The sequence below is a fragment of the Oncorhynchus mykiss genome, chromosome 13 (genome assembly GCF_057628025.1).
Source record: "Oncorhynchus mykiss isolate SJ-2025 chromosome 13, ASM5762802v1, whole genome shotgun sequence".
NCBI classification, from domain to species: Eukaryota; Metazoa; Chordata; class Actinopteri; order Salmoniformes; family Salmonidae; genus Oncorhynchus; species Oncorhynchus mykiss.
The window spans coordinates 74,442,354-74,470,038 of NC_143034.1; the positions used below are offsets into that span (position 1 = coordinate 74,442,354).

At 39.1% G+C, this 27,685-nt stretch overlaps 1 protein-coding gene across 5 annotated transcripts; it reads left to right on the forward strand.

Annotated features, from left to right (window-relative positions):
• Positions 1 to 5,448: 5,448 nt before the first annotated feature.
• Positions 5,449 to 27,559, forward strand: LOC110485296 (NLR family CARD domain-containing protein 3). 5 transcript variants are annotated; one of them, XM_090197586.1, is made up of 12 exons: positions 5,449 to 5,590; positions 6,077 to 6,165; positions 6,276 to 6,419; positions 13,240 to 13,356; positions 13,666 to 13,750; positions 13,880 to 14,108; positions 14,932 to 16,723; positions 21,306 to 21,479; positions 22,013 to 22,186; positions 23,179 to 23,352; positions 23,638 to 23,684; positions 25,809 to 27,559. In XM_090197586.1, exons 2-12 carry the CDS (start codon positions 6,086 to 6,088, stop codon positions 26,363 to 26,365), a joined length of 3,573 nt encoding a protein of 1,190 aa, XP_090053712.1. In that variant the 5' UTR covers positions 5,449 to 5,590; positions 6,077 to 6,085; the 3' UTR covers positions 26,366 to 27,559. The 5 variants fall into 5 exon arrangements, with proteins under 5 accessions (XP_090053712.1, XP_090053710.1, XP_090053714.1 ...); XM_090197584.1 differs by having other exon boundaries at positions 13,666 to 14,108; XM_090197587.1 differs by lacking the exon at positions 6,077 to 6,165 and having other exon boundaries at positions 5,469 to 5,590.
• Positions 27,560 to 27,685: the final 126 nt, after the last annotated feature.

Consider the following 27,685-nt stretch of genomic DNA (forward strand, 5'->3'; position numbering starts at 1 on the left):
TTGGGAGTCCCATAGGGTGGATTGGGAGTCCCATAGGGCGGATTGGGTGTCCAATAGGGCGGATTGGGAGTCCCATAGGGCGGATTGGGTGTCCAATAGGGCAGATTGGGAGTCCTGACATTGTAAATAAGAATTTGTTCTTTATCTGACATGCCTAGTTAAATAAAGGTTACATAAAACATTTAAACAATAGATATATACACCTGTATTAATCTGTTTATTGAAGTAGCCTTTAGTATCTGTGAGTTTAGACACTTGTTTACCTCAAGTAAAGTTGATATGTCAATCATTCATACACTTATTGACATTATTTCAGTTGCTTGAAGAGAATATTATGACATGAACAACGAGCTGAAGATGTTCAAGATGATTCTGAGATCAGAACTCCTACAAGGCTTTGAGAGTCAGAAGCAGGAAGTGGTGGATGCTGAAGATGAGAAGCAGGAGAGCAGTGCCAGAGAGGGGGCTCTGAAGATCACACTGAACGTCCTGAGGAAAATGAACCAGAAGGAGCTTGCTGACACACTGGAGAAAAGTAAGAGCTGTCTGCCTCATGTTGAATGCTGTTTTATAACGTTTAAAAGCTGTAGCTAAAGTAGCCGTGTAACTCAATGATATTATCGCAGCCTTAACACATTTAATCCCACCAGTCACAATAGTGAGAGAAAAAAGTTTATACTTTACAGGCTCTAGAGAAGTTAAAGTTGTACTTATCAGCAAACAAGTAATATATTCTGCATCATGAAGGTGTGATTCAAAGAAGTTGATTGATATGATTGATTCATATGATTTCTCAGAATGGTCACAACAGGGCCGGATACAACGGTTGGTTTACTGCCTCAATGTCAGGTCCCTTAACACAAGGTTTGGTTTAATGTCTCTATGTTAGGTGTGTCATAATCTCTGAGTTGGAACCCAATCAAATCTCATGCTAGATACCGTGTCTTAGCTAGCTAACTCAATTTGATCCTGTGGGCAGAGTTGGCTGGATAAAAATAAAGAATCTGCATATGGCCGTGGTTCTCTGGCTCAGGATGTTAACTAGTGGAAGCTAGAAGATTCAGCCCTGTCCCAATATACAGAACATAACCAAGTCTGTCACAAAATATTAGGTGTGTCAACTTGGAAAAAATGAATGATCCTCAACAGCTGTCTAAAACTAACCATGCGTTTTTCCCTTCTCCCCCACTCTCCCTTTCCCTCTCTCTCTCTCTTTCCCTTCTCCTCTCCTCTCCCATCTCCCTTCCTTTTCCTCCCCCTCTCTCCAGGTCTGTTTGTGATGTGTGGAGCTATAATCTACACGGTAATGCGTCCGGATGGGGAGGAGGATGCTGTGTTTGGCTTTGCCTACATTCTGGCCTGGGTGTCCTTCCCTCTGTGTCTGGTCAGTGGTCTCTTCTACATCGTACTGAGGAAGAGGGAATGAGAGAGGGAGGGAGGCTGAGGTTAAGACCTCACACCACCACCAGGAAGTGGGAATGAGAGAGGGAGGCTGAGGTTAAGACCTCACACCACCACCAGGAAGAGGGAATGAGAGAGGGAGGCAGAGGTTAAGGCCTCACACCACCACCACCAGCAGAACACAGCACTGTGCCCCAGTCAATTGTCCAACAAGCTTTCTCTGCCCTTAACCCTGTTCTGAACACCTCCAAAACAAAGGTCATGTGGTTTGGTAAGACAAATGCCCCTCTCCCAACAGAAAGGTGATTACTACCTCTGAGGGTTTAGAGCATGAGGTACAAGTACTTGTACAAGTACCTCATACAAGTACTTGGGAGTATGGCTTGACGGTACGGGGTCCTTCTCTCAGCACATATCAAAGCTGCAGTCTAAAGTTAAATCTAGACTTGGTTTCCTCTCTCGTAATCGCTCCTCTTTCACCCCAGCTGCCAAACTAACCCTGATTCAGATGACCATCCTACCCATGCTAGATTACGGAGACATAATTTATAGATCGGCAGGTAAGGGTGCTCTCGAGCGACTAGATGTTCTTTACCATTCTGCCATCAGATTTGCCACCAATGCTCCTTACAGGACACATCACTGCACTCTATACTCCTCTGTAAACTGGTCATCTCTGTATACCCGTCACAAGATCCACTGGTTGATACTTATTTATAAAACCCTCTTAGGCCTCACTCCCCCAGTCTGAGATATCTACTGCAACCCTCATCCTCCACATACAACACCTGTTCTGCCAGTCACATTCTGTTAAAGGTCCCCAAAGCACACACATCCCTGGGTCGCTCGTCTTTTCAGTTCGCTGCAGCTAACGACTGGAACGAGCTGCAACAAACACTCAAACTGGACAGTTTTATCTCAATCTCTTCATTCAAAGACTCAATCGTGGACACTCTTAATGACAGTTGTGGCTGCTTTGCGTGATTTATTGTTGTCTCTACCTTCTTGCCCTTTGTGCTGTTGCCTGTGCCCAATAATGTTTGTACCCTGTTTTGTTGCTACCATGTTGTTGTCATGTTGTGTTGCTACCCTGCTGCGTTGTCATGTGGTGCTGCCATGCTATGTTGTTGTCTTAGTTCTCTCTTCATGTAGTGTTGTGTTGTCTCTCTTGTCGTGATGTGTGTTTTGTCCTATATTTTTTATTTATTTATATTTTTAATCCCAGACACTACCCCCCACGAGGCCTTTTGCCTTTTGGTAGGCCGTCATTGTAAATAATAATTTGTTCTTAACTGACTTGCCTAGTTAAATAAAGAGTTAAATAAAACTAAGAGTTGGTTTGAACAGATCTGAATCAGGAAACTAAGAGTTGGTTTGAACAGATCTGAATCAGGAAACTAAGAGTTGGTTTAAACAGATCTGAATCAGGACACTAAGAGTTGGTTTAAATAGATCTGATCAGGAAACTAAGAGTTGGTTTGAACAGATCTGAATCAGGAAACTAAGAGTTGGTTTAAACAGATCTGAATCAGGACACTAAGAGTTGGTTTAAACAGATCTGAATCAGGAAACTAAGAGTTAGTTTAAACAGATCTGAATCAGGAAACTAAGAGTTGGTTTAAACAGATCTGAATCAGGACACTAAGAGTTGGTTTAAACAGATCTGAATCAGGACACTAAGAGTTGGTTTAAACAGATCTGAATCAGGACACTAAGAGTTGGTTTGAACAGATCTGAATCAGGAAACTAAGAGTTGGTTTAAACAGATCTGAATCAGGAAACTAAGAGTTGGTTTAAACAGATCTGAATCAGGACACTAAGAGTTGGTTTAAACAGATCTGAATCAGGACACTAAGAGTTGGTTTAAACAGATCTGAATCAGGAAACTAAGAGTTGGTTTAAACAGATCTGAATCAGGACACTAAGAGTTGGTTTGAACAGATCTGAATCAGGACACAAAGAGTTGGTTTGAACAGATCTGAATCAGGAAACTAAGAGTTGGTTTGAACAGATCTGAATCAGGAAACTAAGAGTTGGTTTGAACAGATCTGAATCAGGAAACTAAGAGTTGGTTTAAACAGATCTGAATCAGGACACTAAGAGTTGGTTTGAACAGATCTGAATCAGGACACTAAGAGTTGGTTTAAACAGATCTGAATCAGGAAACTAAGAGTTGGTTTAAACAGATCTGAATCAGGAAACTAAGAGTTGGTTTAAACAGATTTGAATCAGGACACTAAGAGTTGGTTTGAACAGATCTGAATCAGGACACTAAGAGTTGGTTTAAACAGATCTGAATCAGGAAACTAAGAGTTGGTTTAAACAGATCTGAATCAGGAAACTAAGAGTTGGTTTAAACAGATCTGAATCAGGAAACTAAGAGTTGGTTTAAACAGATTTGAATCAGGACACTAAGAGTTGGTTTGAACAGATCTGAATCAGGAAACTAAGAGTTGGTTTAAACAGATCTGAATCAGGACACTAAGAGTTGGTTTGAGGGTGTCAAGAGTGTCAATAATTTGGGACCCCACTGTATACTTCAAAGTTGGAGATGGACCTGGATCATCATAATGATTCTACATGTTATAGTATGAACCTGGATCATCATAATGATTCTACATGTTATAGTATGAACCTGGATCATCATAATGATTCTACATGTTATAGTATGAACCTGGATCATCATAATGATTCTACATGTTATAGTATGAACCTGGATCATCATAATGTTATAATATGAACCTGGATCATCATAATGATTCTACATGTTATAATATGAACCTGGATCATCATAATGATTCTACATGTTATAGTATGAACCTGGATCATCATAATGATTCTACATGTTATAGTATGAACCTGGATCATCATAATGATTCTACATGTTATAATATGAACCTGGATCCATAATAATGATTCTACATGTTATAATATGAACCTGGATCATCATAATGATTCTACATGTTATAATATGAACCTGGATCATCATAATGATTCTACATGTTATAATATGAACCTGGATCATCATAATGATTCTACATGTTATAGTATGAACCTGGATCATCATAATGATTCTACATGTTATAATATGAACCTGGATCCATAATAATGATTCTACATGTTATAATATGAACCTGGATCATCATAATGATTCTACATGTTATAATATGAACCTGGATCATCATAATGATTCTACATGTTATAATATGAACCTGGATCCATCATAATGATTCTACATGTTATAATATGAACCTGGATCATCATAATGATTCTACATGTTATAGTATGAACCTGGATCATCATAATGATTCTACATGTTATAATATGAACCTGGATCATCATAATGTTATAGTATGAACCTGGATCATCATAATGTTATAATATGAACCTGGATCCATCATAATGATTCTACATGTTATAATATGAACCTGGATCATCATAATGTTATAGTATGAACCTGGATCATCATAATGTTATAATATGAACCTGGATCCATCATAATGATTCTACATGTTATAATATGAACCTGGATCATCATAATGTTATAGTATGAACCTGGATCATCATAATGTTATAATATGAACCTGGATCCATCATAATGATTCTACATGTTATAGTATGAACCTGGATCATCATAATGATTCTACATGTTATAATATGAACCTGGATCATCATAATGATTCTACATGTTATAGTATGAACCTGGATCATCATAATGATTCTACATGTTATAATATGAACCTGGATCATCATAATGATTCTACATGTTATAGTATGAACCTGGATCATCATAATGATTCTACATGTTATAGTATGAACCTGGATCATCATAATGATTCTACATGTTATAATATGAACCTGGATCATCATAATGATTCTACATGTTATAGTATGAACCTGGATCATCATAATGATTCTACATGTTATAATATGAACCTGGATCATCATAATGATTCTACATGTTATAATATGCCATGGCCTCTACTGGCCAAAGGTTAAACTACTGTTATGTTTATTCTATATTATGGTGTTGAGTCACTAGACTTTGACCAGATATTATTGCATCCAAAGATCAACTGTACATAGAACATAGATACAGAGCCACTTGTCATCAGGAAGGTGCTCTCTCAGCACAACGGATAATATCTCAATGACTTGACATGTTCTGGTTGTGAATTCAGGCTACAAGGTAAGACTCTTCCCAGGGATTATTGTAAAGTGTGTAGAGACATTAAGTGTATGTTGTTATTTTACTAGTGAATGAAATTAAAACACTCAGATCTAACAGTCCATTTCACCTGCGACAGCTACGTGACAGTTCAATCGTACAAAATGGCGCTAACTGGGTGTTGATGATAGAATTCAGAAACATATTGTTCATATATCGTATTATAGGATGCGTATATCTGGTTATTTTACCATTTGTAAAAATGTTAATTATATAGTTCTAAATCATCTTTCAGAATATCAAAACATTTGTTGTTTTTAAAAATTAGAATGAGCTCCTGCTTCTTGTGTAATTTGGTATGAAACCACAAATACTTTTCTTAACATTGCTATTATGAATTAAATTAATAACTGTTGAACAAAGCAGCACACTAGAATGAGTGAAATGATTAAAAGACAAAGTGAGAATTTATTATTAATATTATTATTGTATTGTTATTATCAATAGTTCCACTACATGGAGAAGAGGAGAAACATATCAGTCACCACTACATGTTCATGTGATGCATTAAATCACCTGACTGTTTGGATGTGTCTGTCAGTAAATGTTTTATTTCTAAGAGATAATTAATAAAAGAGAATAATTTAACTTCAATTATTATTTGTCACTGTGTTAACCACAACCAACATGTTGGATCTCTGTTTAGGGCTCAGTGCTCTATAATGAGTCTCTCTGGGGAGAGAGAGGAGGGGGGCCCTGCCTCTAAAATGAGACTCTCTGGGAAGAGAGAGGAGGGGGGCCCTGCCTCTAAAATGAGACTCTCTGGGGGACATGACACCAAAGCCAAGAGGTGAGATGACATTGTCAATAAAGAACTTTATTTCTAAATCATTAAATCCCCCCAAAATTCACATTAAAAAAAAAATATTCATCAGAAATGATTGCTTATAGGTACCTTCATGTGTCTGTAACATTTTTAGCTAAGAATAGAATTTACAGGGAAATTGTTGAAAAGTCACAATATTAGTTTAAAATGATCTTTCGCCTGTCACGTTCTGACCATCGTTCGTGTGTGTTTTCCTTGTTTTAGTGTTGGTCAGGACGTGAGCTGGGTGGGCATTCTATGTTGTGTGTCTGGTTTGTCTATTTCTATGTCTGGCCTGATATGGTTCTCAATCAGAGGCAGGTGTTAGTCATTGTCTCTGATTGGGAACCATATTTAGGTAGCTTGGGTTTCACTGTGTGTTTTGTGGGTGATTGTTCCTTTGCACCAGATAGGACTGTTTAGGTTTTCACTTTTCTTGTTTAGTTTATTCATGTATAGTTTTTTTCTTCATTAAAAATCATGAATAACATTTTGGTCCGACTCTCCTTCACCTAAAGAAAACCGTTACATAGAAATAGCAGTGCTGGGGGATTTGGAAAGACATAGTCAGTCAATCAACAGTAGAATAATACTCTTATGAAAAATATGTATCTTTAACTGACAGTCTGTGGATACTATGAGACTAGAAAGGTTCAAATCCATGTAAGACTCACAACACAGTTGAATAATATATGTGGGGTGGAAATCAAGAGGATGTTCTACAGAGACAGGTGGACTGGGCTGAGAGGAGCAGAGGGGCGGGATTAAAATAGCTCATGATGGGTAATAGTCATTACTGTAAACATTATAGATGTCATTACTGTAAACATTATAGATGTCATTACTGTAAACATTATAGATGTCATTACTGTAAACATTATAGATGTCATTACTGTAAACATGATAGATGTTATTACTGTAAACCTTATAGATGTCATTACTGTAAACATTATAGATGTCATTACTGTAAACATTATAGATGTCATTACTGTAAACATTATAGATGTCATTACTGTAAACACTATAGATGTCATTACTGTAAACATTATAGATGTCATTACTGTAAACATTATAGATGTCATTACTGTAAACATTATAGATGTTATTACTGTAAACACTATAGATGTTATTACTGTAAACACTATAGATGTCATTACTGTAAACATTATAGATGTTATTACTGTAAACATTATAGATGTCATTACTGTAAACATTATAGATGTTATTACTGTAAACATTATAGATGTTATTACTGTAAACACTATAGATGTCATTACTGTAAACATTATAGATGTTATTACTGTAAACATTATAGATGTCATTACTGTAAACATTATAGATGTTATTACTGTAAACACTATAGCTGTCATTACTGTAAACATTATAGATGTTATTACTGTAATCATTATAGATGTCATTACTGTAAACATTATAGATGTTATTACTGTAAACATTATAGATGTTATTACTGTAAACATTTTAGATAGTTATTAGTTATTTATTTACAGCAGTGCTATTTACTTCTCTGAGACTGAGTCAGATATATATTATTACTGTGTTAAACCTAGCAGTGCTATTTATTTCTCTGAGACTGAGTCAGATATATATTATTACTGTGTAAAACCTGGCAGTGCTACTGATTTCTCTGAGAGTGAGGCAGATATATATTATTACTGTGTTAAACCTAGCAGTACTACTGATTTCTCTGAGAGTGAGGCAGATATATATTATTACTGTGTAAAACCTAGCAGTACTACTGATTTCTCTGAGACTGAGGCAGATATATATTATTACTGTGTAAAACCTAGCAGTACTACTGATTTCTCTGAGACTGAGGCAGATATATATTATTACTGTGTTAAACCTAGCAGTACTACTGATTCCTCTGAGAGTGAGTCAGATATATATTATTACTGTGTAAAACCTAGCAGTACTACTGATTTCTCTGAGAGTGAGGCAGATATATATTATTACTGTGTTAAACCTAGCAGTACTACTGATTCCTCTGAGACTGAGGTAGATATATATTATTACTGTGTTAAACCTAGCAGTACTACTGATTTCTCTCTGAGAGTGAGTCAGATATATATTATTACTGTGTTAAACCTAGCAGTACTACTGATTTCTCTGAGAGTGAGGCAGATATATATTATTACTGTGTTAAACCTAGCAGTACTACTGATTTCTCTCTGAGAGTGAGTCAGATATATATTATTACTGTGTTAAACCTAGCAGTACTACTGATTTCTCTGAGAGTGAGGCAGATATATATTATTACTGTGTAAAACCTAGCAGTACTACTGATTTCTCTGAGAGTGAGGCAGATATATATTATTACTGTGTAAAACCTAGCAGTACTACTGATTTCTCTGAGAGTGAGGCAGATATATATTATTACTGTGTTAAACCTAGCAGTACTACTGATTTCTCTGAGAGTGAGGCAGATATATATTATTACTGTGTTAAACCTAGCAGTACTACTGATTTCTCTGAGAGTGAGTCAGATATATATTATTACTGTGTAAAACCTAGCAGTACTACTGATTTCTCTGAGAGTGAGGCAGATATATATTATTACTGTGTTAAACCTAGCAGTACTACTGATTTCTCTGAGAGTGAGGCAGATATATATTATTACTGTGTTAAACCTAGCAGTACTACTGATTTCTCTGAGAGTGAGGCAGATATATATTATTACTGTGTGAAACCTAGCAGTACTACTGATTTCTCTGAGAGTGAGGCAGATATATATTATTACTGTGTTAAACCTAGCAGTACTACTGATTTCTCTGAGAGTGAGGCAGATATATATTATTACTGTGTTAAACCTAGCAGTACTACTGATTTCTCTGAGAGTGAGACAGATATATATTATTACTGTGTTAAACCTAGCAGTACTACTGATTTCTCTGAGAGTGAGGCAGATATATATTATTACTGTGTTAAACCTAGCAGTACTACTGATTTCTCTGAGAGTGAGGCAGATATATATTATTATTGTGTTAAACCTAGCATTACTACTGATTTCTCTGAGAGTGAGGCAGATATATATTATTACTGTGTAAAACCTAGCAGTACTACTGATTTCTCTGAGAGTGAGGCAGATATATATTATTACTGTGTTAAACCTAGCAGTTCTACTGATTTCTCTGAGAGTGAGGCAGATATATATTATTACTGTGTAAAACCTAGCAGTACTACTGATTTCTCTGAGAGTGAGTCAGATATATATTATTACTGTGTTAAACCTAGCAGTACTACTGATTTCTCTGAGAGTGAGTCAGATATATATTATTACTGTGTTAAACCTAGCAGTACTACTGATTTCTCTGAGACTGAGTCAGATATATATTATTACTGTGTTAAACCTAGCAGTACTACTGATTTCTCTGAGAGTGAGGCAGATATATATTATTACTGTGTAAAACCTAGCAGTACTACTGATTTCTCTGAGAGTGAGTCAGATATATATTATTACTGTGTTAAACCTAGCAGTACTACTGATTTCTCTGAGAGTGAGGCAGATATATATTATTACTGTGTTAAACCTAGCAGTACTACTGATTTCTCTGAGAGTGAGGCAGATATATATTATTACTGTGTAAAACCTAGCAGTACTACTGATTTCTCTGAGAGTGAGTCAGATATATATTATTACTGTGTTAAACCTAGCAGTACTACTGATTTCTCTGAGAGTGAGGCAGATATATATTATTACTGTGTAAAACTTAGCAGTACTACTGATTTCTCTGAGAGTGAGTCAGATATATATTATTACTGTGTAAAACCTAGCAGTACTACTGATTTCTCTGAGAGTGAGTCAGATATATATTATTACTGTGTTAAACCTAGCAGTACTACTGATTTCTCTGAGAGTGAGGCAGATATATAGTATTACTGTGTAAAACCTAGCAGTACTACTGATTTCTCTGAGAGTGAGTCAGATATATATTATTACTGTGTTAAACCTAGCAGTACTACTGATTTCTCTGAGAGTGAGTCAGATATATATTATTACTGTGTAAAACCTAGCAGTACTACTGATTTCTCTGAGAGTGAGGCAGATATATATTATTACTGTGTAAAACCTAGCAGTACTACTGATTTCTCTGAGACTGAGGCAGATATATATTATTACTGTGTGAAACCTAGCAGTACTACTGATTTCTCTGAGAGTGAGGCAGATATATATTATTACTGTGTAAAACCTAGCAGTGCTACTGATTTCTCTGAGAGTGAGGCAGATATATATTATTACTGTGTAAAACCTAGCAGTACTACTGATTTCTCTGAGAGTGAGGCAGATATATATTATTACTGTGTTAAACCTAGCAGTACTACTGATTTCTCTGAGAGTGAGACAGATATATATTATTACTGTGTTAAACCTAGCAGTACTACTGATTTCTCTGAGAGTGAGGCAGATATATATTATTACTGTGTTAAACCTAGCAGTACTACTGATTTCTCTGAGAGTGAGGCAGATATATATTATTACTGTGTTAAACCTAGCAGTACTACTGATTTCTCTGAGAGTGAGGCAGATATATATTATTACTGTGTTAAACCTAGCAGTTCTACTGATTTCTCTGAGAGTGAGGCAGATATATATTATTACTGTGTAAAACCTAGCAGTACTACTGATTTCTCTGAGAGTGAGTCAGATATATATTATTACTGTGTTAAACCTAGCAGTACTACTGATTTCTCTGAGAGTGAGTCAGATATATATTATTACTGTGTTAAACCTAGCAGTACTACTGATTTCTCTGAGACTGAGTCAGATATATATTATTACTGTGTTAAACCTAGCAGTACTACTGATTTCTCTGAGAGTGAGGCAGATATATATTATTACTGTGTAAAACCTAGCAGTACTACTGATTTCTCTGAGAGTGAGTCAGATATATATTATTACTGTGTTAAACCTAGCAGTACTACTGATTTCTCTGAGAGTGAGGCAGATATATATTATTACTGTGTTAAACCTAGCAGTACTACTGATTTCTCTGAGAGTGAGGCAGATATATATTATTACTGTGTAAAACCTAGCAGTACTACTGATTTCTCTGAGAGTGAGTCAGATATATATTATTACTGTGTTAAACCTAGCAGTACTACTGATTTCTCTGAGAGTGAGGCAGATATATATTATTACTGTGTAAAACTTAGCAGTACTACTGATTTCTCTGAGAGTGAGTCAGATATATATTATTACTGTGTAAAACCTAGCAGTACTACTGATTTCTCTGAGAGTGAGTCAGATATATATTATTACTGTGTTAAACCTAGCAGTACTACTGATTTCTCTGAGAGTGAGGCAGATATATATTATTACTGTGTAAAACCTAGCAGTACTACTGATTTCTCTGAGAGTGAGTCAGATATATATTATTACTGTGTTAAACCTAGCAGTACTACTGATTTCTCTGAGAGTGAGGCAGATATATATTATTACTGTGTAAAACCTAGCAGTACTACTGATTTCTCTGAGAGTGAGTCAGATATATATTATTACTGTGTAAAACCTAGCAGTACTACTGATTTCTCTGAGAGTGAGTCAGATATATAGTATTACTGTGTAAAACCTAGCAGTACTACTGATTTCTCTGAGAGTGAGTCAGATATATATTATTACTGTGTTAAACCTAGCAGTACTACTGATTTCTCTGAGAGTGAGTCAGATATATATTATTACTGTGTAAAACCTAGCAGTACTACTGATTTCTCTGAGAGTGAGGCAGATATATATTATTACTGTGTAAAACCTAGCAGTACTACTGATTTCTCTGAGACTGAGGCAGATATATATTATTACTGTGTGAAACCTAGCAGTACTACTGATTTCTCTGAGAGTGAGGCAGATATATATTATTACTGTGTAAAACCTAGCAGTACTACTGATTTCTCTGAGAGTGAGGCAGATATATATTATTACTGTGTAAAACCTAGCAGTACTACTGATTTCTCTGAGAGTGAGGCAGATATATATTATTACTGTGTTAAACCTAGCAGTACTACTGATTTCTCTGAGAGTGAGACAGATATATATTATTACTGTGTTAAACCTAGCAGTACTACTGATTTCTCTGAGAGTGAGGCAGATATATATTATTACTGTGTTAAACCTAGCAGTACTACTGATTTCTCTGAGAGTGAGGCAGATATATATTATTACTGTGTTAAACCTAGCAGTTCTACTGATTTCTCTGAGAGTGAGGCAGATATATATTATTACTGTGTAAAACCTAGCAGTACTACTGATTTCTCTGAGAGTGAGTCAGATATATATTATTACTGTGTTAAACCTAGCAGTACTACTGATTTCTCTGAGAGTGAGTCAGATATATATTATTACTGTGTTAAACCTAGCAGTACTACTGATTTCTCTGAGACTGAGTCAGATATATATTATTACTGTGTTAAACCTAGCAGTACTACTGATTTCTCTGAGAGTGAGGCAGATATATATTATTACTGTGTAAAACCTAGCAGTACTACTGATTTCTCTGAGAGTGAGGCAGATATCTTGATTTTAAAAACAAAAATAACATGAATATTTGTCTCTCTGAATTGAAACCAATCAAGTGATAGATTTTAAACAAACACATGTCTGTCATTGACCAACCCCATAATTAGACAGTGATAAAACACACCTTTCATAATTTATTTGAACTATAAACGCTAATTTACCAACATTTCTGGAAATGGATAAACAGCGTTTTGGAATGAAACTATTATTATGTTTCCCCATCTGAGCTCAGAGTAGATGAGAGATGTAATATTTGTCTCTGTTGTGTTGAAGTTCAATCAAGCAGGAGAGACCAGCCTCCCCTGTGCCCAGCTGTGTGTCCATGAAGAGTGACCAGTCTATGGGTGAACCTATAAAGTTTAGAGAGGGAGACTTTTCTCTGAAACAAAGGTAAGAAAAACTCATGGGTCAGTGAGTTAAACAACACTATCTCTGGTCATTTGTCCTCTCCAATTTTCCCATTTATTTTTGTTGTTTTCATAATCCATAGGCTTATCCTTTTCTTCCATTTTCATGTAAACACAACATTCCCTCCCTGTGTGTGTGTGTGTGTGTGTGTATATGTATGTATGTATGTATGTATGTATGTATGTATGTATGTATATATATATATATATATATATATATATATATATATATATATATATATATATATATATATGGCTATAAATATATACTCCTCAGATGTTTTGTCCACAGAAACCAACAGGAGAGATCAGAGTCAGAGGTTCTCAGTGGTCAGTCTTCCCAGAGTCATCAAACAGACCTGGCCTCTATATTCAGTGTATGTGGTCCTGTTATGTACATTTGTTTTTGTTTTTCTCAAGTAAAGTTGATCTGTCAATCATTTATTAATGTGTTCATGAGAAAGTATTTCTTATCTTGCTTAAATTATTTACTTTATATATTTCAGTTGCTTGAAGAGAATATTATGACATTTTTGAAGAACGAGCTGAAGATGTTCAAGAGGATTCTGAGTCCAGAACTCCCACAAGGCTTTGAGAGTCAGAAGCAGGATAAGGAAGTGGTGGACGCTGAAGATGAGAAGCAGGAGAGCAGTGCCAGAGAGGGGGCTCTGAAGATCACACTGCACGTCCTGAGGAAAATGAACCAGAAGGAGCTTGCTGACACACTGGAGAAAAGTAAGAGCTGTCAGCCTCATGTTGAATACTGTTTTACAACAAACATTTAAAAGTTGTAGCTCAAGTACAGCTAAAGTAGCTTTGTAACTCAATGATATTGTAGAAGCCTTAATACAACACTTAGTGACCTCATCAAGTAGCAGCAGGGATTTGTTGTGGTGATTAATTTAGACAGAGAGATGAGGAGAGAGAGAGAGAGAGAGAGAGAGAGAGAGAGAGAGAGAGAGAGAGAGAGAGAGAGAGAGAGAGAGATAGAGAGAGAGAGAGAGAGAGAGAGAGAGAGAGAGAACATGTCACGTTCTGACCTTAGTTCCTTTCTTATGTCTTTCTTTTAGTATGGTCAGGGCGTGAGTTGGGGTGGGTTGTCTATGTTCCGTTTTCTATGTAGTATTTATGTGTTTGGCCTGGTACGGTTCTCAATCAGAGGCAGGTGTCGTTAGTTGTCTCTGATTGAGAATCATACTTGGGTACTTTTCCTTTTGTGTTTCGTGTTTATTTTCCGTGTAGCACGGAACTGTTTAGGTTTTGTTTTTTCACGTTGTCGTTTATTGTTTTGTTCAGTGTTCTTATTAAAAACCACGCTGCGTATTGGTCCGATCCTTGCTACTCCTCCTCAGAAGAGGAAAGTCGTTACACAACATTAATAATAATAATAATAATAATAATATAATCAGTAACTCCAGTGTGTAATGCATTATGAAATAATTTACACATTTTTAAGGGAAAACATTATTGTAATGTATAACTTTATAACAGTCCAACAACACTGTATGCATTAAAACAGACGTGATATTAATATCCTCTGTGTTATTTCTTCATTCAGATGATCCTGCTGTGATTTGCCAACGTGAACTCAAATCTAGTCTAAAGAAGAAGTTTCAATGTGTATTTGAGGGGATCGCTAAACAAGGAAACCCAACACTTCTCAGTAAGATCTACACAGAGCTCTACATCACAGAGGGTGGAACAGGAGAGGTCAATAATGAACATGAGCTGAGACAGATTGAGACAACAACCAGGAAACAAGCAAGACCAGAGACTGCAATCAAATGTAACGACATCTTCAAACCCTTAACTGGACAAGACAAACTTATCAGAACTGTGTTGACAAAGGGAGTCGCTGGCATTGGAAAAACAGTCTCTGTGCAGAAGTTCATTCTGGACTGGGCTGAAGGAAAAGCAAATCAGGATGTCCAATTTGTGTTTTCATTCCCTTTTCGGGAGCTGAATTTGATGAAAGGGGAAAAACACACTTTGATTGAACTTCTCAATCACTTCTCAATGGAAACCAAAGAATCAAGAATTTCCAACTACAACAAGTACAAAGTTCTGTTCATCTTTGATGGTCTGGATGAGTGCCGACTGCCCCTAGACTTCCAGAAGAACAAGATCTGTTGTGACGTCACAGAGTCAACCTCAGTGGATGTTCTGCTGACAAATCTCATCAAGGGAAATCTGCTTCCCTCTGCTCTCCTCTGGATAACTACCCGACCTGCAGCAGCCAATAAGATCCCTTCAGGGTTTGTTGATCAGGTGACAGAGGTACGAGGGTTCAATGATCCACAGAAGGAGGAGTACTTCAGGAAGAGATTCAGTGATGAGGAACTGGCCAGCAGAATCATCTCACACATAAAGACATCAAGGAGCCTCCACATCATGTGCCACATTCCAGTCTTCTGTTGGATTTCTGCAATAGTGCTTGAACACATGCTGAAACATAAGAGAGAAGAGATGCCCAAGACTCTGACTGAGATGTACACAAACCTTGTGGTGTTTCATACCAAACAGAAGAATGAAAAGTATCTTGGGAAAGAAGAGACAGGTCCACACTGGAATAAAGAGAGCATTCTGTCACTGGGAAAACTGGCTTTTCAACAGCTTGTGAAGGGCAATCTGATTTTCTATGAAGAAGACCTGAAGGAGGCTGGTATTGATGTCAATGAAGCCTCAGTGTATTCAGGATTGTGCACACAGCTCTTTAAAGAGGAATGTGGGCTGGTCCAGGACAATGTGTACTGCTTTGTGCATCTGAGCATTCAGGAGTTTCTGGCTGCTGTATATGTGTTCCTCTCATTCATCAACAACAATGAGAATCTAATGGCCAAACCTCAATCAACATCCAGGAACCTTTTTGCGCTGTTCAGAAACAAGCCTGGAGTTACTGTCTACAAGAGTGCTGTGGATGAAGCCTTACAAAGTGAGACAGGAAACCTGGACCTTTTCCTCCGCTTCCTTCTGGGTCTCTCACTGGAGTCCAATCAGAAGCACTTACGAGGTCTACTGACAATGACAAGAAGCAGCTCACAGAGCCATGAAGAAACAGTCAAGTACATCAAGGAGAAGATCAGGGAGAATCCCTCTCCAGAGAGGTGCATCAATCTGTTCCACTGTCTGAATGAACTGAATGACCATTCTCTAGTGGAGGAGATCCAAAGCTACCTGAGATCAGGAAGTCTCTCAGAAGCTAAACTGTCACCTGCACAGTGGTCAGCTCTGGTCTTTGTGTTGCTGACTTCAGAAAAGGAGCTGGAAGTGTTTGACCTGAAGAAATACTCCAGATCAGAGGAAGGTCTGCTGAGGCTGCTGCCAGTGGTCAAAGCCTCCAAAGCTGCTCTGTGAGTACATCAAATTACTTTTAAGTACTAATCATCAGGAAGAAATATTCACTTTAGAGAAAAATAAGAATTGTTGAAAAACATATTTACTCAGTGCATTGCTGTTCACATTAGTATAACAATTGAAGTATCTGGGATCTACATGTGTTTATATTAGTTACTGTGCTGTTACTAAGCAGTAATGCATTACGGCAGTGTTACGTTACTACACCTAATAGGAAATGCACATGCGCACTGGGGTGCCCGGGACCTGTAGAGCACGAGGGGTTCTGACTAAACGAAAACTAATTGTACTCCCGGCTCCTGCCTGGTCATTTCTCCACAACACAAATATCACAGTGGCGACGAGGTGATTAAACTACATAAACGGACATTGCTTGAAGGGAAGAATGTTGCGTGAGTAATGAAACTTAAAATAATTCTGTAATTCGTCAGTTATTTTTTATTTTCTTTCGCCAGTAGAGAAGGCTAAGCACTGCTAGTACTGTATTCAGGAGCTGCCAAGTAGCAAGACTATTGGAGTCCAGAATAGCGACACTGCTCTCTGGTGGTTCAATTTAAAAAACGGTCATTGAACCCATTGAAATTAGGCGATATCAGTGGAGAAATATTGGCAAGAAGAAAAAGGAAGAAGGACCGTAACACATTATTACAAATGAGTGCAGTAAATTAAGTAATTGCAGAAACTTCTGAAGTGAAGAATTAGATGAAAATTAAGGAATACAAGGAATAAGGAAACTGAACAATTAACTGTGAAAATGGCAACCATTGGTCGAGTACCAGAGATTGAGGCTACAAAAGAGGATTTTGATTCCTATTTGGAGCATTTTGAACGTTGGCTGGCTGCAAATGAAATCAAAGATGAAAAGAAGCAGACGTATTTATCATGTGTTTTGGGTCCAACGGAGTATGGATTGCTGAAAGGTCTCATTGAACCAATAAAAGCAGTGGAGTTGAACTATGCAGAACTGACTGAAACTCTTTCAAGGTATTTCAAGCCTAAGCCAATTCTCATTGCAGAACGTTTCAGATATTACCAACGTCACCAGAGTCAAGGGGAAACCGTGGCTGACTACATCCTTGCTTTGAAAAGGCTGGCAAGTACATGTGAGTTTGCACGATTTCTTGATGATGCTCTCCGAGACAAGTTTTGTATGTGGTCTCACAGGTGAAGCATATCACAGAAGGCTCCTGTCAGAGAAGGACCTGACCTTTAAGAAAGCCTGTGATATAGCACTTGGACTCGAGCTTGCCCACAGGGATACTATTGAGCTATCGGGACATGCAGAACATCAGAAAGGTGTTCAGAAGGTCAGTGATGCACGTGGTGAAAAAAGCTCACAAAAGTCACACTTTTCTCAGTCCCGTCCTCAAGGTTACACAAGAACAAAGCAGCCCACATCTCAAAGGTCTAAGCCAAGTTGCTACAGATGTGGGGGAGATAATCATCAGCACAGTGAATGTCGATTCCAAAATGAAAAGTGCCACAATTGTGGAAAGGTTGGACATTTACAGAGAGTGTGTAAGGCCTCGAAACGCACAGCAAGAGCGCACAAAGTGTCAGACGCAGCACAAGAAGAGTAAGGTACAACTGAAACAGTAGTGGAACTGTTGACAGTGTACACAGCTCAACAACTAAAAGATGGAATCTATCTCAACATGGAGTTAGCGGGAAAACAGGTTAAAATGCAGCTGGACACCGGAGCGTCTGTATCTCTGGTTCCAGAGAGACTCTACAAAGAAAAACTGAAAGAGTGTCCTCTTCAGCCCGCGTCCATCCGCCTTTCTTCATACACTGGTGACACTATTCCTGTGTTAAGGCAGATCCAGGTACCAGTCCGGTATGAGGGGAAGGAGTGGACCAGCACCCACAAATATCTCAGAGCTGAGGTCATTTTTGGGGCTCCTGAACTATTACGGAAGGTTTGTGTCAAACTTGTCCACATTGTTGCATCCGCTTCACCAACTGCTGCAGGCCGATACAAAGTGGAATTTCTCCCCACAATGCGAAGAAGCATTCAATACTTGCAAACAGCATCTGCTAAAGAGCAAGTGGCTTGCCCACTATAACACAGAGATGAAGCTGAGACTCGCGTGTGATGCATCTCCATACGGAGTAGGAGCCGTCATCTCACATGTTCTACCGTCAGGTGAAGAACACCCTATTGCATTTGCATCACATACTCTGTCACCAAGTGAGAAAAATTATGCTCAAATTGAGAAGGAAGCCCTGAGCATCATATTCGGAGTGAAGAAGTTTCACAAATACCTCTACGAAAGGAAGTTCCAACTGCTGACAGATCACAAGCCTCTGTTGGCCATCCTTGGACCAAAATCAGCTATACCAACCCTTGCTGCACTTCGAATGCAATGTTGGGCTCTGATATTGTTAGCCTACGACTACGAGATTGAGTACAGACGATCCAGTGATCACGCAAATGCCGATGCACTATCGAGACTACCATGCAATAGTGACTCCAACAGTGAAGATGATAGAGCAGTCTTCCAGATCTCTCTCATTGATGAACTGCCCATATCTGCTTCTGACATAGCAGAGGAAACAAGGAAAGACCCAGTGCTTTCCAAAGTCTTGGACTTAACATTAGGCGGTTGCCCAACCTTCGTAAATGACGATAACCTTCGTCCATTCATCGACAAGAAAGACCAGTTGTCCACTGATCAAGGATGTGTTCTGTGGGGATCAAGGGTGGTGGTACCTCACAAATTCCAGAGGAGACTGCTATCTGACCTGCACGAGGGACATCCAGGGATCACTCAAATGAAAGCACTCGCTCGCAGTTATCTGTGGTGGCCTGGACTGGATCAGGACATTCAACAGAATGTAGGCCACTGCTCACCTTATGAAGCTGTTCGCAACAAGCCTGCTGCTGCACCTCTTCATCCATGGTCCTGGGCTGCTACACCTTGGGAACGCATCCATGTGGATTACGCTGAAATTGACAAGCAACATTTCCTTGTTGTCGTCGATGTCCATTCCAAGTGGATTGAAGTGTTCCCTACTCAACTGACCACAGCCGAGAAGACCATCAATCTTCTCAGACACCTGTTTGCATCCTTTGGACTATTCAAGGAGCTCGTATCAGACAATGGCCCTCCGTTCACGTCAAACGATTTTGAAACGTTTCTCAAGAACAACGGAGTAAGGCACATCCTGTCGTTCTGTCCCTGAACAGGCAGTTAACCCACTGTTCCTAGGCCGTCATTGAAAATAAGATTTTTTTCTTAACTGACTTGCCTGGTTAAAAAAAGGTAAAAAAAATAAAAAATCCTGTCACCACCTTACCATCCGCAATCAAACGGAGAAGTGGAGAGAGCAAACCTTTAAGAAGGCCTGGACTATACTCGAGGTTCAGTCTGTGCCCACCCACCAAAGGCTTCCTCAGTTCCTGTTTACTTACCGTAACACACCACACACAGTAAAGGAATGTACACCAGCTGAACTGTTTCTGAAAGGCCAACCACGTACCCGCCTGACATTGTTGAAACCAGACTTGTCAAGCACTGTGGCAAAGCACCAGCTACAGCAGAAGAAAGCTCATGATAGACACTCAAAGACTGTCAGAGAATTCAAAGAGGGAGAGAGGGTGATGGTACGTGATTTCAGACACCCCAAGCGCCTGTGGAACTCAGGTGTGATCTTGCAATGCAGAGGACCTTTGACTTACCAAGTCCAAATTGGTCATCGCCAGGTCAACGTTCATGTGGATCATCTGCTACGGTCCAACGCCCCAGCAGAGACATGCCGAGAGAACAAGAACAATAACGACCCCCAGGACTATTCTCCTGACTGTGGACGTACGGGAGAGACAGAGCCTGACCTTCCACCCGAACCTGGCCCACCACAGGAAGCCCAGGAGGAGCGGAGATATCCTATTCGACAGCGAAGGACACCTCAAAAGCTTGACCTGTGAGTTGAGCTGGTTAAGGAGGTAACAGACAGTAAAACAAACAAACACTTTAATATGTCCTAGATAAAAGGAAAGAAAACAGACATTACTTGGGTTAGTTATTAGGACACAAACTCCATCTTTGGGGCATCTTTGGGGCAGAATAATCCCCTGGATTTGTGCTGGGCTCTGAAAAGTCTGCTTCAACCCAATAGTTGAATTTTTTTTAAGAATGCATTGTTCAGATATTGCATTAGTAGTTACCTAACATATTTACCTTGTTCTCTGGGAGTTAAACACTATGGGGGAGGAGTGTAGTATCTGGGATCTACATCTGTTTATATTAGTTACTGTGCTGTTACTAAGCAGTAATGCATTACGGCAGTGTTACGTTACTACACCTAATAGGAAATGCACATGCGCACTGGGGTGTCGGGAAATGTAGAGCACGAGGGGTTCTGACTAAACAAAAACTAACTGTACTCCCGTCTACTGCTTGGTCATTTCTCCACAACACAAATATTACAACAATGTGACTATACATTTCTAGGAGATTAAAGATTAATCTATATGTTTTTTGGGAGAATAAACCAAATGCATCTGCCATTGTCCTTCTACACTACTGGTGTTAAATTAACAGTGTGTTTGTGAAATCATGATGATCTCTTTGTCAGGCTGTCAGGCTGTGGAGTCACGGACAAAGGCTGTGCTTCTCTGGTCTCAGCTCTGAAGTCAAACCCCTCACACCTGAGAGAGCTGGATCTGTGTAACAATGACCTGAAGGATTCAGGAGTGAAGCTGCTCTCTGCTGGACTGGGGAATCCCCACTGTAAACTGGAGACTCTGAGGTCAGTGTTCCTGTAGTTGGTCAACAAGTGATAACTGTTCACCAGATCCACATGTGTTTACCAGACACACATAATCCACACCATATGTGTTTGGACAGTGAAGTTACAGTTTTAAATGAGTCTCTATGCTCCAGCATTTAGGATTTTAGATATTATGTTTCATGTTAGGCGGCAGTACAGAATGTCACCTTTATTTTTAAGGTACTCATAAAAATCTGTTTTAGCTTTTAGAAATGAAAGCACTTCATGGACCTAGTTCTCCCATTTGAATAAGTACTACAAGTTTATTTTTTTAAAGCTAACATCAGAGGTGAAGGTCTGGCCAGTCAACTCAGATATTTGTAAAATACATTTCTCTCTCTTCAAGCAATGTTATGATAATTTCTAATACTGATACATTCATTCATTTATGAATAGATATGGCAGGTTTCAGGACACTGATGTATCTGAATATGTTGAAAAATATATACTGCCACTATTTTCACTACCAAATAATAGCAGTGTGATATTTAATATGATTTGACTCTTTGCAGGCTGTCAGGCTGTGGAGTCACAGAGGAAGGCTGTGCTTCTCTGGTCTCAGCTCTGAAGTCAAACCCCTCCCACCTGAGAGAGCTGGATCTGAGTAACAATGACCTGAAGGATTCAGGAGTGAAGCTGCTCTCTGCTGGACTGGGGAATCCCCACTGTAAACTGGAGACTCTGAGGTCAGTATTCCTGTAGTTGGTCAACAAGTGATAACTGTTCACCAGATCCACAAGTGTTTACCAGGCACACATAGTCCACATCATATGTGTTTACCAGGCACACATAGTCCACATCATATGTGTTTACCAGATACATAGTCCACATCATATGTGTTTACCAGATACATAGTCCACATCATATGTGTTTACCAGATACATAGTCCACATCATATGTGTTTGGACAGTGAAGTTTACAGTTTTAAATTTGGTGCTATGCTCCAGCATTTTGGATTTGAGATCATATGTTTCATATTAGATGACAGTACAGAATGTCACCTTTTAATTTGAGGTTTGAATGTCTTGTTGTAGCCTCTGTAACTCTCTCACTCATTATTATTAATGATTAATTCATGATCTTTCTCAAGTCACAGGTTTGATGTAGTCATTGTGTTCAAAGAATATGGGACCAAATACTATTATTTTGACTACTTGAATACACTATAAGTGAATTGGTCAGAATACTTGACTTCTTCAAATAGGGGGACTAGATACATAAAGTGCTTTCATTTCTAAACGGTGAAACAGATATGTAGGAAAGTACCCTCAAATTAAAGGTGACACTATATACTGTCACCTCATGTGAAACATTAGACCTCAAATTCAAAATGTTGGAGTACATATCCACATTTAAAATGTTATCTTCACTGTCAAAATAGATATGTACTGAGTATACAGTCCACACCAATCTAAATCTGATACCTCACTATCTGTCTTTTGACTGATACTGCTTTTTAAACTGGTCTGGTCAGTCTACTATAATATTTGGACTTTATATTTTTCTCTCTACCAGCCATACTTTGATTTTTTGTCATTTCAATTAATCATTAATTTACGAATAGATATGAAAGGTTGCTGGACATTGATATATCTGAATATGTTGAGGAAATATACTGCCACTATTTTCACCACTAAAGAATAGCAGTGTGGTTTAAATATGATTTGACTCTTTGCAGGCTGTCAGGCTGTCTAGTCACTGAAGAAGGCTGTGCTTCTCTGGTCTCAGCTCTGAGGTCAAACCCCTCACACCTGAGAGAGCTGGACCTGAGCTACAATCACCCAGGAGACTCAGGAGTCAGACTGCTCTCTGCTGGACTGGAGGATCCACACTGCAGACTGGAGAAAGTCAAGTATGTAGAGGGTTACTTGTTATTACTGCATTGTCGGAACTAGAAGCACAAGCATTTCGCTACACTTGCATTAACATCTGCTAACCATGTGTATGTGACAAATAAAATTTGATTTGATTTGATTTGATTTGGTTTATGTCAATGTTCATATCAGGCATGTTTGAGTTATCAGGCTAGTTAAGACAAACATTCTTACCACCACTTGAACAAACTTATATGCTGTGTGTGTGTGTGTGTTCACGTGTATCACTCAATGACTGTCTGTTCTTCTGCTTACCGCTACAGTGTGGATCATGGTGGAGAGTACACAATGAAACCTGGACTTAGAAAATGTGAGTGTTGACTGCTGTGAAGAATATGACTAAGAATAAGTCTTAATTCAAGTTAAGTCAAAGACCACCATCATTACTGACTTGGTCATATTACATACAATCTGTAGTTCTACAGAAGCAGAAATCAGGGACACCAAAGTTTAGAAAGAGCAGCTTTGGCAGTGTGTGTGTATGTGTGTGGTGTGTTCGTGTTACGCTAGAAATGTGTATTTATGCATACATACAGGTGTGTGTGTGCTCAGGATGTGTGTGTGTGTGTGTGTGTGTGTGTGTATATAATTAATGTGAATAAGTGTGTTTTATATTACCATACAGTATAACATATGACCATTCAACAACTCTCAAGTTACATTAACTTCTCCTGTTGATACCTAGAAACATCTACATTAAATTAATTAGTCATTTTTTTCTTATTTTTATTGCACCTTTATTTAAAGTTATTATTATTATTATTATTATTATTATTATTCAAAGTCAAAATTGGCTTCATAATTTTAATTTTTTATTTCACATTTATTTAACAGACAGACGGGCAGGCAGGGTGACAGACAGACGGGCAGGCAGGGGGACAGACAGACGGGCAGGCAGGGGGACAGACACACAGGCAGGCAGGGGGACAGACAGACGGGCAGGCAGGGGGACAGACAGACGGGCAGGCAGGGGGACAGACAGATGGGCAGGCAGGGGGACAGACAGACGGGCAGGCAGGGGGACAGACACACGGGCAGGCAGGGGGACAGACACACGGGCAGGCAGGGGGACAGACAGACGGGCAGGCAGGGGGACAGACAGACGGGCAGGCAGGGGGACAGACACACAGGCAGGCAGGGGGACAGACACACAGGCAGGCAGTGACAGACACACAGGCAGGCAGTGACAGACATAGAGAGACAGGCAGGTAAGTAGGCCAGTTGAGAACAAGTTCTCATTTACCGGGGCTGCAGGGAAGCCTAGTGGTTAGAGCGTTGGACTAGTAGCCGGAAGGTTGCAAGTTCAAACCCCCGAGCTGACAAGGTACAAATCTGTCGTTCTGCCCCTGAACAGGCAGTTAACCCACTGTTCCTAGGCCGTCATTGAAAATAAGAATTTGTTCTTAACTGACTTGCTAAATAAAGGTAAAATAAAAAATAAAATAAAAAAAACATCTCCGACCTGGCCAATATAAAGCAGAGCAGTGCAACAAAAACAACATTGAGTTACACATAAACAAACATACAGTCAATAACACAAATTAAAAGAAAAATAGAAAAATCTATGTACAGTGCAGCTTATGTAGAAGAGTAGGGAGGTGGGTAATAAATAGGCCATAGAGGTGAAAATAATTACAACTAAGCATTAATACTGGAGTGATAGATGTGCAGATGATGATGTGCAAGTAGAGATACTGGGGAGCAAAAGAACAAGAGGGTAAGTAATAATATGGGGATGAGGTAGTCAGGTGTGATATTTACAGATGGGCTGTGTACAGCTACAGTGATCGGTAAGCTGCTCTGGAGATATAAGATTCCAGCTTCAGTGATTTTTGCAATTCATTCCAGTAGCAGAGAACTGGAAGGAGAGGCGGCCGAAGTAAGTGTTGGCTTTGGGGATGACCAGTGAGATAAACCTGCTGCGTATGCTACGGGTGGGTGTTGCTATGGTGACCAGTGAGCTATACCTGCTGCGTATGCTACGGGTGGGTGTTGCTATGGTGACCAGTGAGATATACCTGCTGCGTATGCTACGGGTGGGTGTTGCTATGGTGACCAGTGAGATATACCTGCTGCGTATGCTACGGGTGGGTGTTGCTATGGTGACCAGTGAGCTATACCTGCTGCGTATGCTACGGGTGGGTGTTGCTATGGTGACCAGTGAGATATACCTGCTGCGTATGCTACGGGTGGGTGTTGCTATGGTGACCAGTGAGATATACCTGCTGCGTATGCTACGGGTGGGTGTTGCTATGGTGACCAGTGAGCTGAGATAAGGCCAGGCTGTACCTAGCAAAGACTTATAAATGCCAGTGGGTTTGGTGACAGATATGTAGTGAGGGCCAGCCAACGAGAGCATTCAGGTCGCCAGGGAGTTAACATTCTAATGTGAATGATGATGATTTCTAACATTGTGTCTGGTTTCATCCACCAGATGCCTGTGATCTCACACTGGACCCAAACACAGCACACAGACTCCTCTCTCTGACTGAGGATAACAGAAAGGTGACACGTAGCAGGGAGACACAACCGTATCCTGATCACCAGGAGAGATTTGAGTTCTGGCAGCAAGTGCTGTGTAGAGATGGTCTGACTGGGCGCTGTTACTGGGAGGTAGAGGGGAGTGGGGGATTGGCTGACATTGGAGTGACATATAAAGGAATCAGCAGGAGAGGAAGGGGTAATGACTGTGTTTTTGGATCCAATGACAAGTCCTGGAGTCTGTTCTTTTCTGACAAAAGTTACAATGCCAGGCACAATAATGTTCACATTACCTTAGACGTCCCCCCCTCCAGCTCCCACAGAGTAGGAGTGTTTCTGGACTGGCCAGCTGGCACTCTGTCCTTCTACAGAGTCTCCTCTGACTCACTGACCCACCTGTACACATTCTACACCACATTCACTCAGCCCCTCTATCCAGGGTTTAAGGTTAATGATGTTGACTCCTCAGTGTCCCTGTGTCAGGTGTTCATGGGGCCAAAAAAAAGATGATGTTTCACTCTAATCATGTGTTTTATGTTTGATCACAATATGACATTTAAATACATGGAGGAACACACACACCAGTTTGGATCAATTTATTCCTGGAAATAATAACCATGGTAACTCTGTGTCAATGGACACACACACTCGCACACTGGACACACAATAACACACACTGGACAAACTGGACACACAATAACACACACTGGACAAACTGGACACACAATAACACACACTGGACAAACTGGACACACAATAACACACACTGGACAAACTGGACACCCAATAACACACACTGGATATATATAGATATAACAGGAGCTAATAGAACCAGGACACTTTGTCACAAGATATAACAGAAGGTAATAGAACCAGGACACTTTGTCACAAGATATAACAGAATGTAATAGAACCAGGACACTCTGTCACAAGATATAACAGAAGGTAATAGAACCAGGACACTCTGTCACGAGATATAACAGAAGCTAATAGAACCAGGACACTTTGTCACAAGATATAACAGGAGCTAATAGAACCAGGACACTATGTCACAAGATATAACATATACTACTAAGCCTGATTTCAGTCTGAATTCATCTTTCACCAAATGTGTAGCAGCAGTTTGCAATGGTACGGCAGAATAGCTGTGCTCATAATCCTAATACCTCTTCATGGACTACAGTTGAACATTGTCTTGTTTTAGGGTGTGAACTGGTATGGTCTGATTTGAATTACAGCAGTTATTTTAACAATGCTGGTTATAAATATTGTTGACCTTCATCCATGGAGACCTTGACTTGCATTACACTCGCTGCAGAAAAACATTTTCATGAAATGATGAGACTTCTAGTTAGAGAAAATGATTCCTATAAACGTGCCCTGATTACAAGCAAGAAACAAGTAATCGATGAAACAGAATGTGACATATTGTATGACTTTAAACAGCTGTATGGGTAATGCAAGAGCAAAGTAGAGTATCTAGAAATGTAAATGTGTTAATCCACCATTTAGTTGTTTTTCTGTTTGATTTGAACAGTTTGAGTTCTAACTACATTCCAACTGTATTTAATGGTGTTTTGTACGTAGTTGTGTTTTCATGTTTTGACTGATGTATTGTAGTAACCCTCAAGCTGTTTTTAGCCATAAGGTTATTTAATCACGGAGAATGTTCATACTTAATAAATATTTGATTTTGTATCACTAGCAATGCTGTCATTTTCTTTATGTTAGCTATTATTTCTATATTTTGTTTATCTTTCTGACCATTATCTGGGTATTTACTCTCTCTCTCACACACACACACACACACACACACACACACACACACAC